Below are 27,098 nucleotides of genomic sequence, written 5' to 3' on the forward strand. Positions count from 1 at the left end.
TTCAGATGAGTACGCATAAACTGTGGTGAGACCAGACCTGATACGTTCCCAGCCATTTTCCAGGTGGTCTGCACATGGATGTGCTTTTACATCTAGGCAAAATCTCTGAGTTATTAATATTTTAATATGTTAACATTTTTATGCTCCGTATTTATAAATAACTACTCAACAGTTACTAGGCTAAAGTATAAATCTCATTACAGCTTTTTCAAACATATAACGCACTGGATGCATCCCAAACCATTGAGAGAGACCAGTTACAAAAATTGAAATTAAAAACAGTGCAATATATTCTTTAGTCAATATAAATAAGATGAGATCACTTTTCTAGTTCCTTCTTCCTACATTGGCTCCCAAAAATAAATGGGTGCAAGGGATGTCTTTTACACTCATCATTGAAGATCAGGACAATTTTGCTATTAATTTAAATGGAAGTAGGTTTAGGCTGTTGGTTTTCAGGTGTTTGAGCTCAGAAGTACAGCTGCATGGAGTTTGGCAGTTTTTGGGATCAGGGATTTATGCAAACCACCTACGTTTCCCCTTGAATGAAATCAAACCATATGAATATGAAAACAAAAAGCAGACAAGTAGCACTTTAAGGACTAGCAAAATAGTTTATTAGGTGAGCTTTTGTGGGACAGACCCACTTCTTCAGACCATAGCCAGACGAGAACAGACTCACTTCTGGTACGGCTGTGGTCTGAAGAAGTGGGTCTGTCCCACGAAAGCTCACCTAATAAATTATTTTGCTAGTCTTTAAAGTGCTACTTGTCTGCTTTTTGTTTTGATAGTGTATAGACTAGCACGACTCCTTCTCTGTTACTATTCAACATATGAATGTGGTGTTCCATTTTATATTTTACATTACTTCAGGCAGAGCAATGGTTCAGCCCAGCTACAACAGGTCTTTTGTAACATCTACTTAACCAAAAGGCATGTACTCCAGTTACGCTAATATAACAATAGCTAGCTGGGTATTTGTAGTGCCATCTAACCGGTGCCAGAGGCTACACTACATCTTTTTGTGAATCAAAACTCAGAATGAAATACAGCTAAAACTGTAACTTGAGCTTGATTTTGGGTGTAAACCACACAATCATTTAATTGGTCATTGTCCGAAATCAGGTGGTCCAAACTGTATTAAAATACGGCCTACCTTTACATGACTAAGGCTACGTCTAAACTAGCCAAAAACTTCGAAATGGCCATGCAAATGGCCATTTCGAAGTTTACTAATGAAGTGCTGAAATACATATTCAGCACCTAATTAGAATGCGGGCGGCTGCGGCACTTCAAAATTGACACGGCTCGCCACCACACAGCTCGTCCAGACGGGGCTCCTTTTCGAAAGGACCCCGGCTACTTCAAAGTCCCCTTGAGGGAAAAGGAGCCCTGTCTGGACGAGCCGTGCAGTGGCAAGCCGCTTCAATTTCGAAATGCTGCGGCCACCTGCATTCTAATGGGACGCTGAATATGTATTTCAGCGCTTCATTAGTAAACTTTGAAATGGCCATTTGCTTGGCCATTTCAAAGTTTTTGGCTAGTGTAGACATGACCAAAATCTTTTGGATCAAATTTCTCATTTTTAAGGAGTGAAAACGCAACTTACCCATGACTCCATCCAAATGCTATAACAGCACCTGTATTCATACATTCAGTTGCTTAAGGGATTGACAGTTCTAGCTTTCAGATATTTAACACTAAGTATTCCTGTCTCCTGAATGGTTCTAGCCAAAACCAAAGCCATTTAATAAAAAGTGCATACGCAGATTTACAAGAAGCTGTACATTAAAATAAAACTTGCTGCTAATCAATAATAATTCCCATGAATACAGGTATTTTAATTTTGATGCACCCTATAAGTTACGATAGCTCAGGTGAACAAAATGTTTACATTTGCCTAATTTATCCCACTATATTGTATGGCAGCGTATTCTGCATTATAGTAAAGAAACTGCTCAATGTTTGTCCTACATAATCTGCATAAATAAATGCTCATCATGGGACACAGAAACCACAAGCACAAAGCAAACACAGCATGATAAGGGGGGCAGTGAATTACTCATGTGAATTATATGGGCAGTATTTACAGCTTGGCAAGTTTGGCTTTAGCAAAATGCCCCAGATGCATATTCCAACTGAATGGTTTTAAGCCAGAGACAGATAATGACTCTGTGCTGTAGCTGCAAAAGGCTTGAGCCCTGTATCTTCAGGCACATAGGGGAATTAGGTACATCTATGCTTACTGGGAATATTGATGGCTGCTATGGAATTTTAGTTATGCCGATCGCGTACCTAACATCGTGTTCACAGCCTTGGACGTTGGTCCCTGTCCTCACAGCAGAATGTCGACAGAAGCGCTCCTCCCGCCAACATTCCTTAATCCTTGCGGCTGTCAAGGAGTTCCGGGCTCGACATTGACCCTGGAACATGCCATTTTGCACATGTGTGAAATGGTGCATCAGAAGATTGAACCTAAGCGTTTAATCTTCTGCATCTAGTGCAGACTTCGCCCTAGTCTGTCTCAACAGTACTTCCTGAGATTGTACTGCCTGCACATGTTTTTACCAGCTGAACAGCACCCTCCTCAGTCTCTAAACAAGAAGAAGGAAAAGGGAAATGGGAAAGTTTTGCATTTCTTATCTCAGAGGAAACACCTCTAGTGGAGACTTTAAGAAATTGATCAAATATAACAATGTATAGCGAGAGCTCATTATGCAGAAACTTAAAAAGAAGTTTCAGGCAAAAAAAATCCCTTATTTTAATCTATTGATTAAATGGTAAGTATGAATAGAACAGTCTTTTTTTAGCTCAAGCTAAAACACAAAGGCTGCGTCTACACTACAGAGATCTTTCAAAAGAAGCTGTTCCAGAAGATCTCTTCTGAAAGAGCTTCTTTCGAAAGCGTGCGTCCACATGCAAAAAAGCGGCTCACAAGAGTGATCTGCTCTTTCAAAAGAGAGGGTCCACACAGCCCCCACTCTTTCAAAAAAACAGGCCAGGGATCAAAAATGGAGACTGTTCTGTCGAAAGAAGGGCCTTGCCGAGCATCTACACACGTTTTCTTTTGAAAGGAGCTATCGAAAGGGGGTGTGCTCTTTCTGAAACAGGAAAGGAAGAGTGATTTCAAAAGGAGTACCACATTCTTTCAATTTTTGTGTGTAGACACTCCATGGGCTCTTTTGAAATCTTTTGAAAGAACTTGCTAGTGTAGACGCAGCCAAAAGGTCTGATTTATAAAGGAATTAGGTACCTAACTTTTGCCAACTTTCAATGGGATTTCTCTCTCCCACCGGTGTAGGTGCCTAAATACCTTTGTAAATCTGGCCCTAAATCCATCAGAGAACTCTTTTAGGATTAGATTAAACAATTTCTCCAAAGCAAAGACAGCCTATGGCATTATTTTCAGGCTTCTGCACGTTCTTAAGCAATCAGTGTGATTCTGGTGTTTATCTATATTCACAGTGCTCCGGCTTGTGGGTTGCAAGTGTCCAGGTTTCAAAACTGGGCCCTTTTAACTGCCTCTTCTCCTGTCTGAAGTTTTGAGTTACGTAAGTGTTCAGAATTGCCAGGAACAACAGGATTTTCAACAGCCCTTATTAATTCCCATTCAGAATCCAATGAAGATAGTTTTTAACCCACAGCTACACTGCCACCAGAAACAAACCCCACTCATTTTTAGAGGCCTGTGTGCTGGGGGTGTCACAGTTACAGAGCACGTTCTCAGTGTTTCCAGGGATATGAGGAAAAGAAAAGTAAGTCTCCTTTGGCTTAGAGGAAGTGTTTTATCAGCAGCAAACTGTGACACTATAGAGTAGTCTCTGATTTAATTAGTGCTTTACTGTTCAGGCGCTGGCGTATGAGATCCTTTTCCCTACTGTATCTGAAACAGAGAGACAGAGAGAGAAAGAGCGAGCAATCATTTCAAACACATGGCATTATGCAGAATTATCAATAGTTAAACACACGGAATTATACAGAATTATCAGACATTTGAGTGGATCCGAACTTTTTCGTCCAAAACAAATTCTGATGGAAAATGGCAACTTCATTGTTATAAAACCTCTGAATTTTTCTGGATGCCCTGACTGGTTTGTTTTGGCCAGATCACCACCTGGGTTAGCATGACATACTTCTATTGACCTCAGAGACAAGCATGCTCCTCTTTTAACTATTGCTCTGTATTTCCAAACTGCCTGTCACATCCTTGGCTGGGCATTCATGTCAGCTGGCAGAAGAGCAGCTTAAGAGGAGCTCAAAGTTAGATATCTGATAGACTCTGACCATTCCTCAAGCTTTAACATATTTAGCCTTGTAAACACTGTACTATGAGCCTCCTGTCATCACCAGAGCGCTGAGGTCGTGTGGAGCAGGGTGCTGAATCTGAGTCTGCTAGCACCCTCTCCCTACTCATGAGCACATCAGTATTAAGTGCTATGCAAAGATTACAGAGATTGTTCTGATATTTACAACCACCGCCTCTAAGGGTTTGTGTGGGTGAAAGTTTGTGTGCTTGTGATGCAGCTGTGCTCCAGCCCAGCAGCCCTGGAGGCATTCTGTCGGACTTAGCAAGCATCTCCGGGAGCCCTGAGATTGTCATTTCCAAGTGGGAGCTGCAGCACCATTCAAAGGGTGCAGTGTGCATGCTCTGCTGACGAGTGTGCCCAGTGCAGCTGTCAGTCGATGACATCCACAAGCCTTGCACACTGTGATGGTGATCAGTGAATCTGTGGCTGCTGCTTGGCAGGTGTGCACAAGGAACAAGAAGGGCTGCCTGTATCCTCTCTCCATTTTCATACAACTGTGCAGAGCTAGACACAACATAGCACCATGCTCTGGGCAACAGGGGAGGGATCACGTGATGACAATCTGTCCTGTTCATGCCTTCTGGGACACCAGGTATTGGTCACTGTTGAAAAACAGGATGCTGGGCCAGATGGATCTTTAATCTGACCCATTATGGCTGTTCTGATGGGCACAAGCTGGCTGTGCCTATACTTGCATTCCTCTTTTGAAAGAGGTATGCAAATGAGGGGAATCAAACATGCAAATGAGGTGCAGATATGCATATCTGGAACCTCGTTTGCATATTCTTCTTTTGAAATAGCTTCTTTTGAAAGAAGAAAACCAGTGTAGACACTGCTCTTTCGAAAGTAAACTCCATCTTTGAAAGGATCCTTCTTCCCATAAAAAAAGGGAAGAAAGATTATTTCGAAGATGGGGGGGGTTACGTTGAAAGAGCAGTGTCTACACTGGTTTTCTTCTTTCAAAAGAAGCTATTTTGAAATAAGAACATGCAAATTAGGTGCCACATATGCAAATTTGCACCTCATTTGCATACCTCTTTCGAAAGAGGAATGAAAGTGTAGACACAGCCACTGTGCATAGGTGCTAATTTGTAGAACCCACCAATGACTTGGAACATAGTGTATTTATTCAGACTGTAAACAAATCAAACGTACGTAGTTTATTTCTACTTACTTTGCAATCGTCTGTTTAACCTCCCGCTCTTCTTCCTCATTTAGCTTTTGCAGAATGGATTCCAAAAGAGGAATGTGAAATTTAAGGTACTGAGCAACCTGTTGCAGGGAACCACAAGAAATGCGCATCAGTGAGGTGGGTTAATGGGAAGAGAACTGGGAAATACGCAGAGTGATGATGACATACATACATCACTGGTAACTTCTTCTGCATTCTTGTCCATGAGAAAAAATTGGGCTATCTTTTCCGAGGGACCTTGTAAGAGTCTCTCCAGCAGTGGAGTCTCTGTGTTCTTCAGCCTTTTCTTTTCTGGGAATGACAACAAATGAATGGATGTGCATGCTCATTTTTGTGGCACAACATACAGCAGCATTAGATAATGTCTAGAACAAATACAGGTTGAACCTCTCTAATCCAGAACTCTCTTGTTCGGTAACATCCATAATCTGGCATGATTTAGTTACCTGGATGACCATTTTTCATGGGTGTGGCCAAGTTTCTTGTGGTCCCGTAAAGTTTGTTTCTAGCCAACAGTGGTGGCTCTCTGGCTATGTCAAGACTACGGGCTCTGTTGACAAAATTTCTGCCGACAGAAATTTTGTTGACAGAGCACGTGTCTGGACTACAGAACTCGCAGAAGAGATCTGCCAGTTGGGAGCATTCTGTTGACATCCCTGTATGCCTCATTCCACGAGGAAGAAGGGATGTCTCGACAGAGGGCTTTTTCCGACATTTAGGTCTGTGTGAATGGGCCAAATGTTGGAAAAACCTTTCCCAACAGAACTGACAGCAAAAGATATTGCTTTGAGCAATTTGCCTATCTTTTGCCAACAGTTCTCAGCAATATAGACATAGTCTCAGTGTTCTGTGTTGTTATTTAGTGCTAATTTCTGATGTCTTCTAAGAGCCCAGTAAGCAGTGGGAAGTGTTGGTATTGCTGTTAGACAATATTGAGCTCATTTGGCGCTGGTCAGGTCCCAAGGGTGCTGCACTAGAGATGTTCAACCTGTAGCATGGCCAATATTTTGCTTAGGCATATTCCTTTCCTACTAAGGCCATACACTGCCTTTATTTAACACACATAATTGTCATTAACATGAATGGGGGTGTCACATGCAGATCGATGGGTATACTTGCTACCATGGACCTAAGGCCCCAAATTCCAAACTAGGCACCTAAGTTTGGGACCTAAGCTTATACCATAACCTCTAAATAGAAATAGCAGAGAAGGAAGCAGGAGCTGCTCTTTAGGTGATGAAGTATGGATTTATGAGCCTAATTTCCAGCCCACTTGATTGCGCATTTTAGCCTTAGTTTCTCCTCAGTAAAATCCCAGTGAATAATTCTGCAAACCATTCTTTGTCCTTCACATTTTGACATGAATGACTAATAAATTTTCATCTGTTCAGAGTACACCTAACCATTTTGCATGATACTTTTAACATATGAAATGTACTGTTTTCTAATGAAGTAAAGGAAGCAAGGTATTTTGCAAAGCTCCAATAAATGCTCTACTGCCGGCACAATAAAATAAGCTGGATGATAAATTATAGACCTGCAATATGGACAGCCACCATTTCAAAGCAAATCTTTGGCTATTGATGCCTTATGCAAGTATTTTGTCACCCATTGAGAGCAACACACAATGGCTACGTCTGCACGTGAAGCCAACATCGAAATAGGCTATTTCGATGAGTAACGTCTACACGTCCTCCAGGGCTGGCAACGTCGATGTTCAACTTCGACGTTGCGCGGCACCACATCGAAATAGGCGCTGCGAGGGAACGTCTACATGACAAAGTAGCACACATCGAAATAAGGGTGCCAGGCACAGCTGCAGACAGGGCCACAGGGCGGACTCAACAGCAAGCCGCTCCCTTAAAGGGTCCCTCCCAGACACAGTTGCACTAAACAACACAAGATACACAGAGCCGACAACTGGTTGCAGATCCTGTGCCTGCAGCATGGATCCCCAGCTGCCGCAGCGGCAGCCAGAAGCCCTGGGCTAAGGGCTGCTGCCCACGATGACCATAGAGCCCCGCAGGGGCTGGAGAGAGAGCATCTCTCAACCCCTCAGCTGATGGCCGCCATGGCGGACCCCGCTATTTCGAAGTTGCGGGACGCGCAACGACTACATGGTCCCTACTTCGACGTTGAATGTCGAAGTAGGGCGCTATTCCTATCCCCTCATGGGGTTAGCGACTTCGACGTCTCGCCACCTAACGTCGAAGTCAACTTCAAAATAGCGCCCGGCGCGTGTAGCCGTGACGGGCGCTATTTCGAAGTTAGTGCCGCTACTTCGAAGTAGCGTGCACGTGTAGACATGGCTAATAGGTTTCAAATACAATGACCTCAAACAAACATAAGTGTAAATTAGGGCAGAAATTTTATTTAAAGTTTAGTTCTTGAGTATATTTTTGCTTTTTCTAAAATAAAGTTAACTTGACACACATTTTATATGCAAGGCATATGATGAAATAGGCTTCATTTTCCATTGACAGAGGTTTTCATGAATGCTTTTTCACCAACCTAATCCTCAACTGGTCAAGCACAGGAAAGATTCCAGTGCCTGTCTCTTTTGTTAGAAATATGAGCAACCCCGAAAGCCCTTTGGAAACATAGTGAGAAGTGGAGCCACAATGAAACAAACTGGCTTATTTACCTCCTGATGCATGGATGATATAAAGTGCAAATTCTTGTGGACTGTTTTCAATCTGACAAAGAAAAAACAAATTTGGCTAAATACACGGAGGGACAAATTTCACATATGCTACAATTCCCCAAATTGAAACTGCCAGCAGATATCAGAGATGTACCTCATATTTGTGGCATTAAACCACAATCTGAGGTTTGGGTTTTCGATACCAATAGTAGGTAATGTTTTTAGGTTGGCACCTTGAAAGATTCTGGACTTTAGATCAGGTTTCACAGTAAGGACTTGTCTATACAATGCAGAAGATCAACCTGCTCAGGAACAGTCTTCCAGAGCTTGATTTCTGACATCTGGCAGAGTCGCGCAAAATCAGTTTGGGGTTGGCAATTGACTCCTTGCTATCATGAGGAGTAAGGGAGGTCGACAGGAGAAAGGCTCCCATCAACTTTCCTTAGTGAACACAGTAAGGTAATCTGTTTCAGATATGTTGATTCTAGCTACGCAATTATAGCTACAGCAATTCCATATCTGAAATCGACTTATTCCCCTAGTGTAGACCTGGCCAAAGCAACCATTTTCCTTCCCTCTGCCCCCAAACTATCACTGTACCATCCAAAAGAGTAATACATCACCACAGTGGATCATTTCACAAAAAAACACTAGACCATTACTGCCGTCTTTCTCTGGAAACACTGTAACACTCCATACAAACCTTTTTGTGACAATCAGATTTACTTACCAGCTTTACAGACATTGCAATAGAGAATTTGGATTTACTGCCACCCATTTGCTTGAATAACACTATGAAATTCCCAGGCTTTTTTATATTTAACTCATGATTTATTCTCTGCAGTTTTACCAGACACCCATTAATCAGATTAGTTATGTGGATTGTTCATAAAAGCCTGCATTCTCCCCTTAGCATTTTATTTCACAACATGTTCCACTGCATTTCAGTGACTTCACACTTAATGGTGCTGTACTGCAGCAAGAACAGATTAGAAACATCTAAAGCCCTATATAAAAACTAGGTGCTGTACTGTTAATACTACTACTACTACTAATAATAATAATAATTATCTACAGAATAAAGTGATTCAGAAATGGCAAGAACTGCAGGTGGATGATTATTTTTAATAATTTAGAATTGCTCTTTGGCAACTTTCAAGGTCACACTCAAGTATAAGATAAGCTCTGGGCATTGGCCTAGTGGCATGGAAATGCATGAGAGTTTTGACTGACGATAGTAGGCTGAATTGATCTCCCTGGAATAAAAGATCATTGCAGCCTATTTTAAAAGCCTTTTTGCTTCTGCAAATTTCCTTGGCTGTCTCCCCTGTTTATCACTGAGCTATGAACAAGGGATCTTTGTCACTTGTACCCAGTCTTGCCACTGAAGGAACATTTCTTTTGCTGTAAGCAACGGAGGAGGGCAATTTTACTTATTTTTGCCAGTGTGGCACAAATCACAAAGTATTTTTTTCCATCCTGCCCCTTGTAATAGTTCTTATCCCCTTTCCTTGTTTATAAGTAAGCAGCAGAAGGCAGAACAGGCAGCTGGAGAAGCCACCACCATTGACTTCTCAGGAATGGGGTCTGCCGCATGGGGGAGAAGGCCAGGAAGGCACAGGCCCCTTCTTGCCCTTTACAAACCTCCATAGCTTGGATGGAATTGCTGCAATCCTGCTGTCACCTCACCAAATACTGGCTACCGCAGTAACACCCTTATAAAGTGAGTCCTGGGTAGGATATTGCTATGGTAACAAAGTGCATTAAAGAGGCACTATTAGCTATCCCAAGATTTGAGCCTCGCACAGCACTACATTCTTTGGCCTTTTGGGCACTGAGTTTCACTACGGGAGGGAGTGAGTTGTGACATTTAAATCAAATCACAGTTTGCTTTTGACTGATAAACACGCAGATTTAAGTGAAAAAGAGTTTGCAAAATGTACTTTGTAGCCTCCCTGGCTTGGGCTGACGAGCTGCTCCTGACTGTAAGCAAATTATATTCTGAGGGCCTGTCACTAGAGGGAGACAGAGTCACATGCACTAAGCCATACGTTTGCCTTCCTTTCCGGACAACGCTGAATATAGCACTTTCCTTATTGTAAATGTGGTTATAATAAAGTTATTCTCTATTTCTTTGGGAGCTACAGAAAAGACAGCGTCCAGCACTTGTCATTAGTCTCAAAACAGCTATCAAACCTTAGCAAAATAAAACCTACCCGCATCCTTAAAAGCAGCAATAGCAAGCTATTCATTTGTTATGCTTTTGATTTGTGGCAAGGCTGCTTATTATTTCTGTCCTAAAACATGGCTAGCCTCTGGCAAAAGACCTCCCAGATGCCTCCAGTTGCGCTACAAAGATGTCTGCAAGAGAGACCTCAGAGAGGTAGACATTGAGCTGGACAACTGGGAAGAACCAGCAGACGACCGCAGCAGATGGAGGCAGGGTTTACACAGGGGCCTTCAGAAGGGCGAGATGAGGATCAGACAGCTAGCAGAGGAGAAGCAAGCACACAGAAAGCACACTAAGGACTTGCCAGACACCCACTACATCTGCAAGAGATGCAGCAAGGACTGTCACTCTCGTGTGGGTCTTCATAGTCACAGTAGACGCTGTAAATGAAGTCCTCAATTGAAACTCTAAAGGGCACGATCCATAGTCTATGCAGATTGAAGGATGCCTACTACTACCACAACTAAACACAGTAGTGCAATAAAAGGCATTTCTATATTCTGGTTATCTTTTCTGGAATCCTGGAATTCAGTTTTTGCACGTACGTGTAACACACACACGCACAGACAGAATTACATTACCTTAAATTTCTGAAGCAGTTGCTCTATTACCTCTCCTGTTTTCATGTTACTGTTGATTCTTATTTTCGTTTCTGATCCAAAGGCTGGAGTGAAAACTGATGTCTAAAATACAAGAGCGGCAACAAAATATGACATTTCTACCAATTCGGTGAAACCACACTGGTGAAAATTGATCTGGGATTATAAATCATGCAATATCTGTATATTACTCTTCCTTTGCCTGAAACTGTCTGCTTCTAGAAATCAACTTTTAACAAGGAGAATGTTCATACCTCGTAGTTGTAGAAATGCCCGTTAATGGAGAACCGGTGCTTTTCCACTTCTTGTCTTGCGATTGCGGGGGAATTCACCCTTTTTCTCACTTGTGCAGCATCACTCATGGTTCTGGTTCTGTGCAGGGTCTGGGAATCAAGCTCCTGCACACTCCTGGGCTTTAGCGTGCTGCTCGCAAAAGAGGAGCCACCTGGGCAAAAGAAGACATTATCAGCACAGTAAATTGGTACACCACCTCCCTTTCAGTATAGTCCATAAAAAGAAAAAGGTAGTCCAGTAGTATAGCCCAGGAAGCTTTCAGCTTCATAGGTCCACATACCTTCTCTGGAAATACTATCACTGGACCTAACCAGGTTATTCACAGAATCACCAGCACTTTCTCATGATCCTCAACTAACATCATATATGCCATCATGTGCCAACAATGCCCAGATGCTTTGTATATTGGACAGACTTCTAACTCCCTTAGACAAAGGGTCAATGGGCACAAAACAGACATCAAAACACTCCAGATCCACAAACCAGTTAGTCAACATTTTAATGGAGTGGACCATTCTGTTAATGACTTAAGAGTATGCGTGTTACTGAAAAAAAATGTTCACACTGCTATTCAAAGGGAAACAGCCGAGCTGTCTTTTATATTCAAATTCAGCACATTAACACGTGGTTTGAACCGGGACAGGAATTTTCTGAGTCACTATAGGGGCTCGTCTGCTACTTGGCTTAATCTAATTCTTGACCTTCCCCCCAACCCCATCACTCTCTGATTTGCTCACCTTGATCATTTTTTTCTGATTTATCCTCCTTGATTACTGTTTTTGGTTCTTTGTGCCTTAAATATTGAGTCTGTTCTGGTGTGCCTATGGTCTGAAGAAGTGGGTCTGTCCCACAAAAGCTCACCTAATAAATTATTTTGCTAGTCTTTAAAGTGCTACTTGACTGCTTTTTGTTTTGATATTATATAGACTAGCACGGCTCTCTCTTTGTTACATTTCTACAGTTGTTTGCCAGTAGGTGTCGCTGTTAAGTAGTTATAATGCATTGGAGTGTTCATAACACAGCCAGAGTTCTATGCTATTTGAAGTGGCTACAGGTTATGCAATTGAGTCTTTGGGGATAACAACCTTAGAGACAATATAAAGTAGTATTATGGACTGACTGCTATACAATAATGAGCAGATGGGGGCTGGACTCAATAAGCTTCTGAGGTCCCTTCCAGCCCTGTGATTCTACAATGATTCCAGGTATTGCCATCACGGCTATTTATTATAGTGTGTTCAGATAGTGGCTAACTATCCTAACTGGAATCAGGGAAAGCTGTTTCTTAATACTTCTGCCCACAGATACAGCTAAGTTTTGTCATCACTTATACCTGTACAGCCACATAAAGTAACTTTCTGATGAATATACATAGAACACTGACCTTTCTCGCGGTTTAGAGTTTCTTCTGAAGAATTTGGTGTCTCTTCGCTAATGTGATGGAGATTATCGATTTCTCCCCAACGTATCATCCCCCTGAAACAGGGATCAAGAACATATTTACAGGCTGATATTCTTTCTGAGTTGAAGTGAATTCAGTTTAGGCTCCTGCCAAGCATCTCATAATAGATGGCTGTTCCTGTTCTTTAATACTGCAACCAGCATGTTAGTCTCTCATTAGATTGTATGAAGTTGGTAACTTTAGCACATCACAATATAGTGTTTTATGAAACAAGAGTTGTGGGACCAAGGGTACCACAGGGTGCTCATAAGCCTAAAGAGTATAGGTCAAATATGGAAAAATGTCAAATTATTCATGCTTTATTAATATTGATTTTAAAATTAGACCTCAAGGCCCCAACTGAGAAGAAAGCTCCATATAGCCTAAAGGGCTAACCTATTTGCTTGATTATGGACATATTTTCTTATAGATTTCTTATTTCCTTATGGTTTGAGCATATGATTATTGTAATGGGTTGCCATAGGTTTACATTAAAATAGTTTGGCTGTAATGCAAGGGACCTACAGGTCACACCCTGTATGTTGAGCTATGGGAAAGTCAGCACACATATGTTCGGGATCATTCACGTAAATAGCAAAGTCCCTAAATAACCAGTTAACACCAGACCAAATAACTGGGTAGGAAAAAATCATAACAAATGTGACATATAACCACAAAAGGGACCAAAGTAACAAACTGATCTACATGATAATCAGTTAAGATCACTGATATACTGATCAGTAGGAAAAAGACACTTACTATTAGCAAGGGAAGGAATACAAATAAGGAGAACGGGAAACATCTCTCACTGAATATTTATCTAACATAACGATGGCAGTATGAAGTATTATAAAAGTGGCATCCCGGCCTGTGAGTGGTAGGTGAAGGAGAGGTAGCCTTGGGAGGTGCCAGAATGATGGCCACTGCTGACAATGGGGAAGGTGATGGTGATGAGGAACATGATGGATAACACTTTAATTTCCTCTAAAAGGACTGGTTTGCCTATATGGAAATGGAGATGTATGTTCCGTAGTTATCTTGGGAAGCTGGGGTGTTTCTGACTGTGCTAAATATATTAATAAATGATATTTGTAAATATACAAAAGTTCCTATAGTGTGAGTGTTACAGTTAAGTACATCAGAGTTCTCAACCATACGATAATTTAAACACCGGGCCTGATCTTGAGACAAAGACCTGCCAACCCTCAAAATGGTAACAAAATCCATAGGTAATCTATACAATTATATACAATCTAAAGATGAGACAAGCTCCAATAAGCTGGACACTGTGCAGAGACGTAATACAAGATGGCTCCTTTCTGAAGAGCTTACACTATAGACCAAGCAGGCCAAGGAGGTCTCAGTAGCTCCATTTTAAAGAAGCGTCAGAGGGGTAGCTGAGTTAGTAAGTGTCTTTAAAAACAACAAGAAGCCCTGTGGCACCTGATAGACTAACAGATATTTTGGAGCATGAGCTTTCATGGGCGAAGACCTGCTTGGTCAGACACGTGAGTGGGGTCCAAAGTGAGTCCTTGCCCACGAAAGTTTATGCTCCAAAATATCTGTTAGTCTATAAGGTACCACGGGGCTTCTTGTTATTTTAAAGAAGGAAACTGATGCACTGAGAAATCTGGGCTCTGCGCACGATGGGGTGCTGACCTGTGACTTGGGCTGCTATGCACTGTGATTGTATTAATAAAATAAAAATGAGAGACTTGCCTTAGGTCACACAGGAAAACTGTGGCATCACTTGGACATGAATGTAACTCTCCTAAGTGCCATGAAGTATCTTGGTCACAAGGCCCAACTTGTTCTCTACAGATAAATTACTTTTTCATTAAGTTAGCTGACAAAATAATCGTTCACTATCTACTGGCTGCTGACAGACATGCTGGGACCTACGTGAGGTGGGTGGGAGCTGCTCCAGAGGTTCAGAAGGAGCAAACACTCAGGTGGAAGGCCTGGGGTTGGGAATACAACCCCTCTGTCCCCAGCTAGCCCTTCAGCGCTGCTGGACTCATGCTGCTCTGGGCTCTACCTCCTGCTGTCTTAGCAGTGGCAGTGGCCAGAAGTCCAGGTCCCTTTAAACTGACAAGCCCCAAGGCAACTGCCCATTTTGCCCCCAGTTGGAACCCCTGATCAACTACAGTATGGGTCAAGTACTGCAGTAAACAATTTGTATGCAAACGTATTCAACAAAATAACAGTAAAAGCATCAGTTGCTGTATTTGGGGAGTTGGCTGATCCTATCATCAAGTGGATGGCTCATACTTTGGTATATGTAGTAGTTTAAAAGGATATCTGGTGATTTATTTGAAAATCAAACAAAAATATCTTCTGGATATAGACTCAGATTTTAAGGTCAAAAGGGCCCATTGTGATAATCCAGTCAGACCTCTTGCATGTTGCGGGCCACAAAACTTAATCTGCTCCTGCCTGTAAGAGATCTATAGCCTTTGGCTATTAATGAAATCCTCAAACCATGACTTCAAGTTACAGAGAGATCACCATTTATTCTAATCAGACCAACACGTTACCCATGCCCCATACTGCAGAGGAAGGCAAAACCCCCATTGTCCTATTCCAATCTAACCTGGAAGAAAATTCCTTCCCAACTCCAAATACGGAAATCAACTGACCATTGAGTCTCTTGGCAAGACACACCAGCCAGACACCTGGGAAAGAATTCTCTGTAATAACTCAGAACTCCATCTCTAGCCATTAGTCACTGATGTCCCACCATTCCCTCCACCATCCCCTCCATAAAAGCATCAAGCTCAGTCGTGATGCCAGGTCATTTTTTGCTCAAATTACGCCTCTTGAAAGACAACTCCAGAGCTTCACTCCTCAGGGGTTAAAAACCTTTTCCTAATTTCAAGCCTAAACTTATTCATGTCCAGTTGATATCTATTTGTTTTTGAGCCAACTTGCTGGGCAGTTGGGCAAGGTGTGTGCGGGAGGAGGCCTAGCTCTGCTTTCCCAGAAGAGGCGGGGCCTTGAGCAGAAGGGACAGGGTGAGGGACAATCAGTCCTCAGCGCCACTTGGAGTGCATAGCGCCCATCCCCCCATGGCTCTCACAGCTGCCAAGAGCTCACCGTGACCATGCTCTGGCAGCATTTTCAAGGGCCTGGGGCTCTGGCCACTGCTACAGTAGTGGTGATGGGAGCAGATGGAGCTCTGGGCCCTTTTGAATTACTGGGCTTCAGGGCAATTGCCCCACTTCCCCCACCCAGTGGGGGGCCTGTTTGCCAACATTGATCCTTAACTTAACTACATCCTTTCTCTCCCTGATATTTATTCTCCTGATGTATTTATAGAGAGCAACCATCTCTCCCCCTTAGCCATCTGTTGGTTAGGCTAACCAAACCAAGCTCTTTGGGTCTCCTCTCCTAAGGTCGGGTTTCACTAATCAGACCATCCTGGTAGCCCTTCTCTTCACCTGTTCCAATTTCATTTCTTCTTCCTTAAATATGGGAGGCCAGAACTACCTACAGTCTTCAAGATAAGCTCCCACCAGTGCCTTGTATAATGGGGACAGCACTTCCCTACTGCTGCTTGAAATACCTCTCCTGATGCATTTCTTGGTTTGCATTAGCCTTTTACACTGCTGCATAACATGGATGGCTCATAGTCCTCCTGTGATCAACCAATAGACCCAGGCCTTGGCAATTCCAACTAGGATTGCCATCAGTTCCTTATTAAAAAGGACATCTCTCTCTCTTTTTATTTTTCCATCTCTGTGTCAGAGGATCAGGAGTTGTTGATGGCTGCAAAAAGCAGCAAGAAATACCACTGGCAAATTAAAATATAATATCAAAATAATAATAGGAAGAGGGATGGGGCTAAGAAAAGTGCTCCTTGTTTTTGAAATAGAATGGTGGCAAACCCACTTCCAACTCATGCGTCCCCAGCTGATAGCAAAAATTCTTGGTTTTGGTCCCTAAGAGCATTCCATTATGAAATTTCATCCCATTTGTATTTCTCTAGTTTTCTAGGTTTTCCAGATTTTACTGTATTCTGTGCTGATCCTCCTCCATATTAGCACTACCTCTCAACTAATTTTAATAGGTAGCATATTTAAAACCAACAAAAGGAAGTATTTCTTCACAAAGCACACTGTCAATCTGTGGAACTCTTTCTCAGAGAACGTTGGGAAGACCAGAACATTAACAGGGTTCATAACAGAACTAGATGCATTCATGGAAGATAGTTCTGTCAATGACCCAGGGTATGTTCTGAGCCTCTGCATGTCAGAAGCTGGGATTGGGAGACAAGGGATAGATCATTTGATTATTTGCTCTGTACTTTCACTCTGGGGGGGCCTGTCATTGGCCACTGTCAGATGACAGGATACTGGGCTAGATGGTCCTTTGGTCTGGCCGTTTTTATGTTCTCATGTGTTATCTGCATATTTGAGTAGCTAACACCTACTCTTGTGTCACAGTTGTGAATGAAAATGTTAAATAAGATTGGTAACACGCGTGATCCCTGACAAACTCCACTAGTAACCTCCCTCCAGCCTGACAGTTCATCTTTCAGTTTGACCCTCTGTAGTCTCCCCTGTAAACGGTTCCTTCTCCACCTTTCAGTTCTCTTCTTAAGCCCCCTCTTCTCAGTTTAACTAAATTTTGTTTGTGGAATTGTACCACATGCCTTACTGAAATTCAGCTGAGTATTACTGAATTTCTCTTTGCTAAAAAACAATTATCTTCTCAAAGATGCAGTGGCAATTCAGCAAATTCAAACTTGCTGAGTTTCCCATTTCAAGTAAAGTCATAGAGAGGTAGCAGGGTTAGTCTGTATATTCACAAAACAAAACAAAACAAAAAAAACTCCAACCCTGTAGCACTTTAAAGATGAAGAAAAAAATTATTAGGTGATGAGCTTTCGTGGGACAGACCTGGTTCTTCAGATGTAGACCTCATCAGAATTTTCAAGAGCTGAAGAAAATTTTGTCCCACAAAAGCTCATCGCCTAATAATTATTTTGTTAGTCTTTAAATTGCTGCAGGACTACATTTTCATTTCAAGTATGCAAGTTGCCCCCACAAGTGAATGGGTCTTTTTTGTCATTGATTTTTGATTACAGAAGCTGTCACAAAGCCAAGCCAGCAGCAGATGCAGGCTTCCACAATGCTAAACACAGGCAGAGGCAGGACGGAATCAGGTGTGCAAACGTCACCTTTATTTCACATTCTCAGTTGGACTGTGGAAAGAGCAGCCTGACTGAGGCTTATAGAAGTTAATACGGTACCTTTTACTAGGGAACAAACCCACACGTTCCGGTGACTTCAAAGTCACAAAAGGGGGAATTTGCTTCTCATCTTGGATTTTTAACCGGATGGGACATCGCAGGCCCCAAAAAATTGCCAGGATTCCTTCGATAACTGGTTTGCTGCCTTCTGGCTGGGAAAAAAAAAATCAGGAATGCAGTGTTATGACAGGCTGAGGAAATCAGGATGCACAGGTAAATGAATGCCAACGGCTCGCCAGGGGCTAACTCTGGTGACCCGTGTGTGGCTCATGGGCTGCTTATAGTCCACCCTGGTCTAGACCATCCTTGACAAGTGTTTGTCTAACCTGGTCTTAGAAATAGCCAATGATGGAGATTCTACAACCTCCCTGGGCAATTTATTCAGTGCTTAACTATCCAACAGGTAGGAAGCTTTTCCTAATGTCCAGCCTAAACCTCCTTTGTTGCAATGTAAACCCAATGATCGTTGTCTTATCCTCAGGAGGTTTTGGAGAATATTTTTCTCCCTCTTCCTTTTAGGTATTTGGAAACTGTTATGTCTCCTTTTAGTCTTCACTTTTCCAAATTAAACAATCAGTCTTCTCTCATGGGTCATGTTTTCTAGATCTTTAGTCATTTTTGTTGCTCTTCTCTGGTGCTTCTCCAATTTGTCCATATCTTTCCTGAAATGTGGCACCCATATGTGGATATAATACTTCAGTTGAGGCCTAAGCAGCACGCAATAGAGTGCAAAAATTACTTCTAATTTCTTATAACGCTTCTGCTACTACATCCCAGAATGATGTTTGGTTTTTTTGCAATTATGTCACACTTTTGACTCATACTTAGCCTGTGGCCCACTCTGACCCCTAGGTCCATTTCTGCCATACTCCTTTCTAGGCTGTCATTTTCCATTTTGTCTGAGTGCAACTCATTGGTCTTTCCTACATGGAGTACAGTGCATTTGCCCTTATTTACCTTGGACTGTTTCTCCAGTTTGTCCAAATCATTTTGGATTATGATCCGGTCCTCACACTTGGCAACACTTCAGTTTGATTGTAATGTTGCTTTTATATTGTAAAGCTTATATTATAACTGAAGCAGCATGCTCCATCTTATACATTAATATACCAGTAATGCCCTCCCAGGGTATTAGAAATCCCATGTTCCACAGCTCACTTACAGTGTGCACCTCTAGCTCATTAGAGCCCCTTCTGCAGTTATCCAGTTGAGCTCTTCAAGCACAAAGCTGTGGTTGCTTACATTTCCTACCTGATTATAGGAGAGTTGCAGATTCTCTTGGTCAGCATAAAAATAGTTATATGTCTTCAGTAAAGAGTTAAGCTGATCCCTAAAAGAAATGATCACAATGAGACTATTAAAAATATCTCTACTACCCTAAAATCCAGATGTCAAGGTCAACATTTTCAAATATAGTTACACTTCTAAATCCATGTGTAGATTTCAGAACTACTCAGCTCCCACCATCAGAGTGGTCTTGCTGTCAAGTGTTGGTGGTTGGCAGTTCTGAAAAATCATGCCAGTTATTCTGGTAGCAAAATATTAATTTAGGTAGTCAATTTTAAAACATCCAAGTTTGAGATGTCGGCTCAAATACAGTATTTAATGGGGAAGGCACTTTACAGTAACAATATAAAATAAAGATAATATACAATAATAAATGTCTACATTAGTACAGTAACAGGAATGGGAACAGCTGATTCCAGAACTTTCCTTTGGAACTCTGGACTTCCTGTACTGGAAATTGGGGATTTGCTATCTCATGGAAAATGAGACATTTGGGAGTTTTTTGAGGTTAAAAGATCACATATATTAATATAAATAGTTTCTCAACCCATTTGAAGGGGAGATGGAAGCTGGCTGTTGAACGATACATCAACATTTGAGCTGCAAATTCAGATTCTCAGCCTGCACTCATTCTGCTTGAACACATGCTAAAAAATAGCAGCGTGTCTGGGACAGCTCTGGAGGCTGCCAAGTCTAGCTGCCCCATGTACAATCCTTCTGGACCTTCTTGGCACATATTTGTGCAACTAGACTGAGCTGCCACACAGACACACTGCAGGACCTTTAGGCACTAGTTCAAGCAGAGAGTGCAGGCGCAGCTATGCAGGCTGGGAAATGAAAATGTCAAGCAGGTTGATACCACTGAATGGGTATACCCAAAAATGAGCGAGGAAGAATATTAGAAAGAAAGCTGACATTCATAGTTCATCCAGACTAGGGAACTTATAAACTTTGCACTGCTCCTAGATATCAATCTTAATAACATCTCTGACTTTCCACATGGAAACAAGCAGGACCAGGAGGCTTGTGAATTTCTGGGTGATAACAGTCGGGGTACAGAAGGCCAGTGTAAAATGCTCCTGATTCGGGATGTCATTATGGAATTGACAGGAAAGAAAATTCTTATTGTAGATCCATCGGGAATACACATCTCTGTGAAAGAGAATGGCAGAATTCTGAAACTCTAGATCTACATTTGAACTATTTTGAGGCAAACATATGGGGTAAAATATTCCACTGTAGTATTGCCACTGATGTGCACGGAGGGAGGCTTTCATTCATGCGATTCAAAAATTAAAAAGTAGAGAATGCAACAGCTTATGCTTTTACCATATGCAAACAGATCTGAACTCATGACTAAGTTTTAAAAACACATGTAGGAAGCAGTCATCTCCCCTAGCGCCAATACTGAAAGAGAAAATATGCTGAGATTGATATATACCAGCAATCAGCAGAATTGCTATACACACAAGCCACTGTAAGATATGAGAGAATGAGAAAAGTATAGTCAGCAGTTACACAGCAGAGCTGTGTGGAGGTTTTCTAGAGTTTAAGACATATCCTGTTGTAGGTCATATTTCCTGCTGAATATTGGACTATGTTTTTCTATCAATGTATTTAAACAGATAGGATGAGATGAGAGTCAGAGTGGAATGTATTTAAACAGATAGGATGAGATGCAAGTCAAGGCTGTTTTAAAATCTGACTCAGTTGCAGTAATAGTACCGAGTATTCTGCATTTTGTACGCAGATTATATTTATTAATTAATAGAGAAGCAAGCAGGAAAATTCACCTTAAATAAATATTATGCTTTATTATATTTACTTTGAAGAAATTCACTTTGGTGAGAGACACATTAAGGGGTAGGAGGTTTGGTAACAGCATTTCTTCCGCCTTAATTCGATGGAGCTATTAAATAACTACATGAACAACACTCTCCTTTTGCTGTCAGAGTTACAGAAAAATGTATCAAATCCACATTCAGCGGAAGTGGGCCAGAGAATGGGAATGAAGACAGCTGTCTTCCATCAATTCCTGAGCAAAGACGATAAACCTCAGCCCTAAGCTGGAATGCTGTTCAGTAATAAGCATAGAATTTCCTGCAATGAAATCGTGCAATTAAAATATTTAGAGCCCTGAAAATCCACACTTACTCATTTTTTATCCGCACGTATCTGCATCTGCAGCTTAATTTTTGCAGATATGGATGCAAACACAGACACAAATTTTCTAAGCAGAGCCCCGCAAATTTGTGGATATCTGCTTTATATCCATGGGCCTCTGCATCTGCCAATATCAATGCAGATATCCACAATTCATTTCTGCACATACAGATGTGAATGTAAGTTTTATATCTGCACAGGGCTCTCAAATATCAGGTAAAGGAGACTGAATGTCCCTGGTCCTGCTGTTTGGTGCTATTTATAGGTAGCTGGCATTTAAAGCTGGCAGAGGAAAAGGATGTAAGTGCTGAAGCCCCATTGTGTCTGGACTGGGTTTTCTCTATCCCTGGTTAAATACACTCACAACCTAGAGAAAAGGAAAATACTCTAGGTCAGAATGGGGAAAGTTCCAATAATATGTGAAGGCCCTTACTGATGAATGGTCTTTTCTTCCTGATTATACATCTTATTAATTGCATTTTACCACAAGTACCACAGTGACATCCTTTTGAAATACCAGGCCCTTGAGATCAAGGGTGACCATAATGGCAGTAGTTTTACGCTCATTTACCTTAATTTAAGACGAGAGCTCTATAAAGATTTTGTAATGAAAGCCCCCAAAAAAGGAAACTCACTTGGTTCCAGTTTATATTACAAGCTTGAAATTCAAACCATCCATTGAATGATTCACTAAATGTTGCTAGCAAATTTAGGATGATTTTTGAACAAACATGGCAGAATTTACAGATAATCAGGAAAAAGGTGGCAGTTTCAGCTGAGCTGATATTAGCTGTAGATTCTGGCTTTGATCAAACCAGAAACTGAAAGCAAAAGTAATGGCATAGATCACTGCCAGAATGCCTAATCCATTAAGCACTATAAATATTAATAAAATCTACCAGTCTGCAAAGCAAACACACAGCATCTGCAAACTCTTCCAAGTAAACAAATGATACGTACACGGTTGTTGAAAACACCCTAGTCACAGCTATTCTTGGAGCTACTATTTAATTAATCCCTTTGCAATGTTGACTTACATAGGGAGTGGAAAATTACACGAATGTGTTTATAGTCCCAGCAGGAAAAAAAGTGACATTTAAATCAGATGCAGAAGCATACAGAGAACAGATTATTGTGTAACTATCACACCAACAGCCTGATAGTTGAACCTGAAGAAGTACCATGTACAATAGTTTTATATATTTTAAAGCTTTAGTGCTGGAAATGGGAATTAACTGTATTGATCATGGACAAAATGCTGCCCTTAGTGACTAGAAAGCCTGATGTGAAAGACTAAGGTTTTTTTAACAGTGTCTCAAGCGTGTTACCTATCACCTCCTGATCGCTATATTTACCTACATGCTTCTAGCTTCCATCCTGCACACACAACTAGATCCCTTGTTTACAGTCAAGCCCTTAGGCACAATCACATTTGCTCTGATCCTGCTGACAGAGATTGAAAGCTACAAGATCTCTACCAAATATTCATAAACCTGAATTACCCACCAGGAGAAATAAAAAAAAACAAATTGACAGGGTCAGACGAATACCCAGAGACCAGCTACTCCAAGATAGGCCCAAAAAAGCCAAGAACAGAGCACCACTGGTCATTACCTACAGCCCCCAACTCAAACCACTGCAACGCATTATCAAAGACCTACAACCTATCCTTAATCAGGTTGCCACGCTCCAGAAGGCCCTAGGTGACAGGCCTGTTCTCTCCTACAGACAGCCTCCCAGCCTTATGAGGATTCTCACCAACAACCACAGTTTATACCGCAGGAACACCGGTCCTGGAACTTTCCCTTGCAACAAGGCCTGTTGCCAGCTTTGTCCACATATCTATTCTGGAGATACCATCACTGGACCTGACCTGGTTATTCACAGAATCACGGGCATATTCTCGTGTTCCTCAGCTAACATCATCTATGCCATCATGTGCCAACAATGCCCACATGCTTTGTATATTGGACAGACTTCAAACTCTCTTAGACAAAGGATTAATGGGCATAAAACAGACATAAAACACTGGCGATTCACAAACCTGTCAGCCAGCACTTTAATGGAGTGGGCCATTCTGTTAATGACCTGAAAGTCTGTGTTTTACTGAAGAGGAATTTTCACAGCAGTTTGGAAAGAGAGGCTGCTGAAATCTCTTTTATATTCAAATTCGACACATCAACACGTGGCTTGAACCAGGACAGCAATTTTCTAGCTCATTATAGGGACTCTTTTCCATACTTTGCTTCATCTAATTCTTGACTCCCTGCCCTTCTGCCCCTCTGCTCTCTGATTTGCTCACCTTGATCACTATTTTTGGTTCCCTGTGCCTTAAATATTGAGTCTGTTCTGGTACGGCTATGGTCTGAAGAAGTAGGTCTGTCCCACAAAAGCTCATCACCTAATAAATTATTTTGTTAGTCTTTAAAGTGCTACTGGACTGCTTTTTTGTTTTGTTTGGGATGTGGGAGACCCAGCCTCAAGTACCTACTCTGTCTCCTTTACAGAAGATTTTTTCATTCTAGCTAATTTTGAATCAGACTCATCAGGGACTTAAACCTGGCTCTGCCATGTCCCAAGGCCAGTTCCAACACAGCATATTTTAACTAACCTTCATTTACTCAAAAATATTCCAAACAGCTGGAAGGGACAGCCTACTGTGACATCATTACTGGAATCATTGTCTCTGGAAAGCGGGACTCTCCCAGGAACAGGACCAAAGCACCAGTCCATCATCATGTCAGGCACTGCAGCCTCATTCTTGGAAGCATAGATTTTTATGGGAAACATTTTTAGGAATGAGGGAAATATGATTATTTTCATGCCAGTCATTCAGAGTCGATTGCAGATCCACTGACATGGGCTCTGTATAGACATGAAGTAAAGAGAAAGTCCTTGTCTTGTACTTTCCTAAGAAGGATGTAGGACTGAAGTGACTCCTGAAACTAGTATATTTTCTGGCAGCATGACGTTCAGTCAGTAGCAGGTACTAGGGCCAACTAAAGTGAATAGGAATCTTTCCATTCATTCCAGTGGACTCTGGGTCAGGACCCTAATGTACAGGTCAAAAGCTCTGTTGCCTAAAGTGATCCTCTCAAAACTAGTTTTCCAGCAGCTTCGCCTACTGGCGACCAGTTTTAGAGCCCTAAGGTTTTGACTATCTTAAGCAACTGTTAGCTGCCTTTCATCCTTGCCTTTAACCATGGTAAAAAGGTTGGTGAAATATATCCCTGTGTTTGAATTGGATTTACTTGTCGTTTGTTTTTTGTGTCTAATCAGGCAGGAAAGAAAAACATCCAAGAGGGAGATGCTTGAATCACCCCAGAGCAAAAAAATAAATGGAAACCTTAAAATACAAAAAGACAGATATGACAATTTTCTCCAATATTCTGGAGGCACATTATTAAATTGAGTCTATTTAGGGTCCATTGTATGAAATGAATGGTTTATGTATTATTATGAGCCAGGATTGTATGTAACTTCTTTCTAGGGGTAAAGATGGGATGTGAATCCTGGAAAGTGTAATGAACTTCAAGGGACTGTGCTGAAAAACTGGCCAGATAAGCGTGCAATTTTGGGACAAAACACGTCAAGTGGCAGTTGGGAGAAAACACTCTTCTAAAATTTCTTTCTAAAAAAAATGGAACATGTTTCCCACTCTGTGCACTGTGAAGACTGGATATGCAGAATAAAAAATATCAGTCACAGTTTTTGTTGATATATTCTGAGGTTTGTCAGAGATTTATCTGCAAAAACTTTATAGTAAGGACAAGACAGTTGTCCTGCTGAACGCAACAGGACAGTAACAGGAATCCATAGTGTAGCCCTTCTGTGTTTTACATTTTCTTCACCAGTATTTCTAAAATGATTTTATTTTGAAAAATACTCTTAAGCCTTCACAAATTAGTTTTTCCAGATGACTACATATTTAAATAGTAACAGAGAGGTAGCTGTGTTAGTCTGTACTCCAACAAAACAAAACAGCAGAAATGTAGCACTTTAAAGACTAACAACATGATTTATTCAGTGATGAGGTTTCATGGGACAGACCCACTTCATTAGTGGGTCTGTCCCATGAAACCTCATCACTGAATAAATCATGTTGTTAGTCTTTAAAGTGCTACATTTCTGCTGATCTATATATTTAAACTCACTGAAACAAATACACTATTTTAAATGAATCAGTCAGAGCTGTTTAATGTGTTGGTAACAAAGTCCATTGCTTTTAGAAAAAGGGAACCCATTTATTTTCTGTGATTATTCATAACAAGACATTCTTATGAAATTTCACTCTGGCTGCATCTACACCAGCAAGTTCTTTTGGAAAATCCAGCCATTTTTTGAAATAACATGAGGAGTGTCCACACACAAAATGCACTCTTTCGATCCAAAATTGAAAGAATGTGGCTCTTCTGGAAGCTGTCTTCCTCGCCCAGGTCAGGAAGAGCACCTCCCTTCAAAAGCTTCTTTCAAAATAAAGTGTGTGTAGACACTCCTCGAGCCCTTGTTTTGAACCAGCATTCCTCATCTTGCCGGATTTTTTGATCTCTGGCCCGTTCTTTCAAAACAGTGGGGGCTGTGTGGACACACAAAAAAGCAGATCGAAAGATCGATCTACTCGTTTGATAGAGTGGGTGCACACTTTCAGAAGAAGATTTTTCAGAAGAGATCTTCCAGAAGAACTTCTTTTGAAAGAGCGCTGTAGTGTAGATGCAGCCGACATGTTTATATTAAAATATGTTTCCAAAGACTTTAGGCATTTCAGTGGATTTTATATCTTAGTAAGTTATAAGTAAGTAAGTTATAAGTAAGTATAAGTTATAAGTAAGTGATTTTGATGGAGGGTTCTCTTAAAACTAGATAATCAAATAGTCAGAAGTGGAAGGGAACCTCCTTTGTCCAGCTATCTGAAAGAAAAGGATGTTGTCTGTTTAAGGGCTCTCTTCATTAGGAGGGGTGAAACGAGGGTAGGGCTGGATAGAAAGAACAGGAAGATTTTGGAAGCAAGTTTTTGTAGGATAGTAATTGAAACTCAAATGTATTTTATATAAGGGTGGTCTTTTGAACAATGTATTCAAAAAATTACGTATGAAGATCCAAGCATTTAAGGCTAAAGCTGAATACTTAGATTGTACATCTACATATCTATGCAAGGATTTTTTTGAGATGTGATTTTATAAGTTTCAGCCACAAACTAATGAAATATTGAAAGCAAATTTTAAGCTGAGGTCCTGTAGATATAATAATGCACAACTGGTTTTGTCAGTAAATTCAGGGTTCGCACATACCTACTAAATGATTTTAATTATTACTTCATGGCTCTTTCAAAAGTTCAGTGTTATGCTAAAAGGTCTGGCAAGCTGAAAGGGTTTTCACTTTTAAATTAACAGATACACTTCAGGAAAAGATATCATTCAGGAAAAGAGTTACCTCTCTGCAAGCTGCAGCAACCTGTTGTAGGAATCTTTGGGAGCTGTCAGAATAGAGAGAGGAAAAAGAGAGACGTTGAGTGCTAAAACCCAGGGGAGGCATTGCCTTTTAAACCCCTGGCCCATAGATAAAGAGGTGAACAGGCTTCACCAAGAGCTTTTTAATGACTCTGAGAATCAAAAAGGAATGTTACAAAATGTGAAACATGATCAAGTTTCTAAGGATGAGTACAACAGAATGCACAATAGATAGAGACA

At 41.2% G+C, this 27,098-nt stretch overlaps 1 protein-coding gene across 1 annotated transcript; it reads right to left on the bottom strand.

The window, feature by feature from the left end:
- Positions 1-3,765: 3,765 nt before the first annotated feature.
- On the bottom strand, positions 3,766-21,955 carry RASSF6 (Ras association domain family member 6). The gene is made up of 10 exons (XM_074993977.1): positions 21,896-21,955; positions 19,213-19,338; positions 17,962-18,113; positions 12,651-12,742; positions 11,227-11,417; positions 10,955-11,056; positions 8,144-8,195; positions 5,672-5,790; positions 5,482-5,579; positions 3,766-3,883 (listed from the first exon to the last, which is right to left on the bottom strand). The coding sequence occupies exons 1-10, from the start codon at positions 21,953-21,955 to the stop codon at positions 3,808-3,810; spliced, it is 1,068 nt and encodes a 355-aa protein (XP_074850078.1). The 3' UTR covers positions 3,766-3,807.
- Between the last annotated feature and the right edge of the window lie 5,143 nt (positions 21,956-27,098).

The sequence above is a fragment of the Carettochelys insculpta genome, chromosome 4 (assembly GCF_033958435.1).
Source record: "Carettochelys insculpta isolate YL-2023 chromosome 4, ASM3395843v1, whole genome shotgun sequence".
NCBI classification, from domain to species: domain Eukaryota; kingdom Metazoa; phylum Chordata; order Testudines; family Carettochelyidae; genus Carettochelys; species Carettochelys insculpta.

Excerpts from the sequence above, each read along its gene's own strand:
- RASSF6 (XM_074993977.1), bottom strand. The coding sequence starts at position 21,955 with ATGGTCACCCTTGATCTCAAGGGCCTGGTATTTCAAAAGGATGTCACT. Across the intron at positions 19,339-21,895 it reads ATGTCACTGTGGTACTTGTG|GGTAGTAGAGATATTTTTAA; the intron begins GTAAAATGCAAT and ends TCTGGATTTTAG. Across the intron at positions 12,743-17,961 it reads GGTTTGTTCCCTAGTAAAAG|GGGGATGATACGTTGGGGAG; the intron begins GTACCGTATTAA and ends TCCCTGTTTCAG.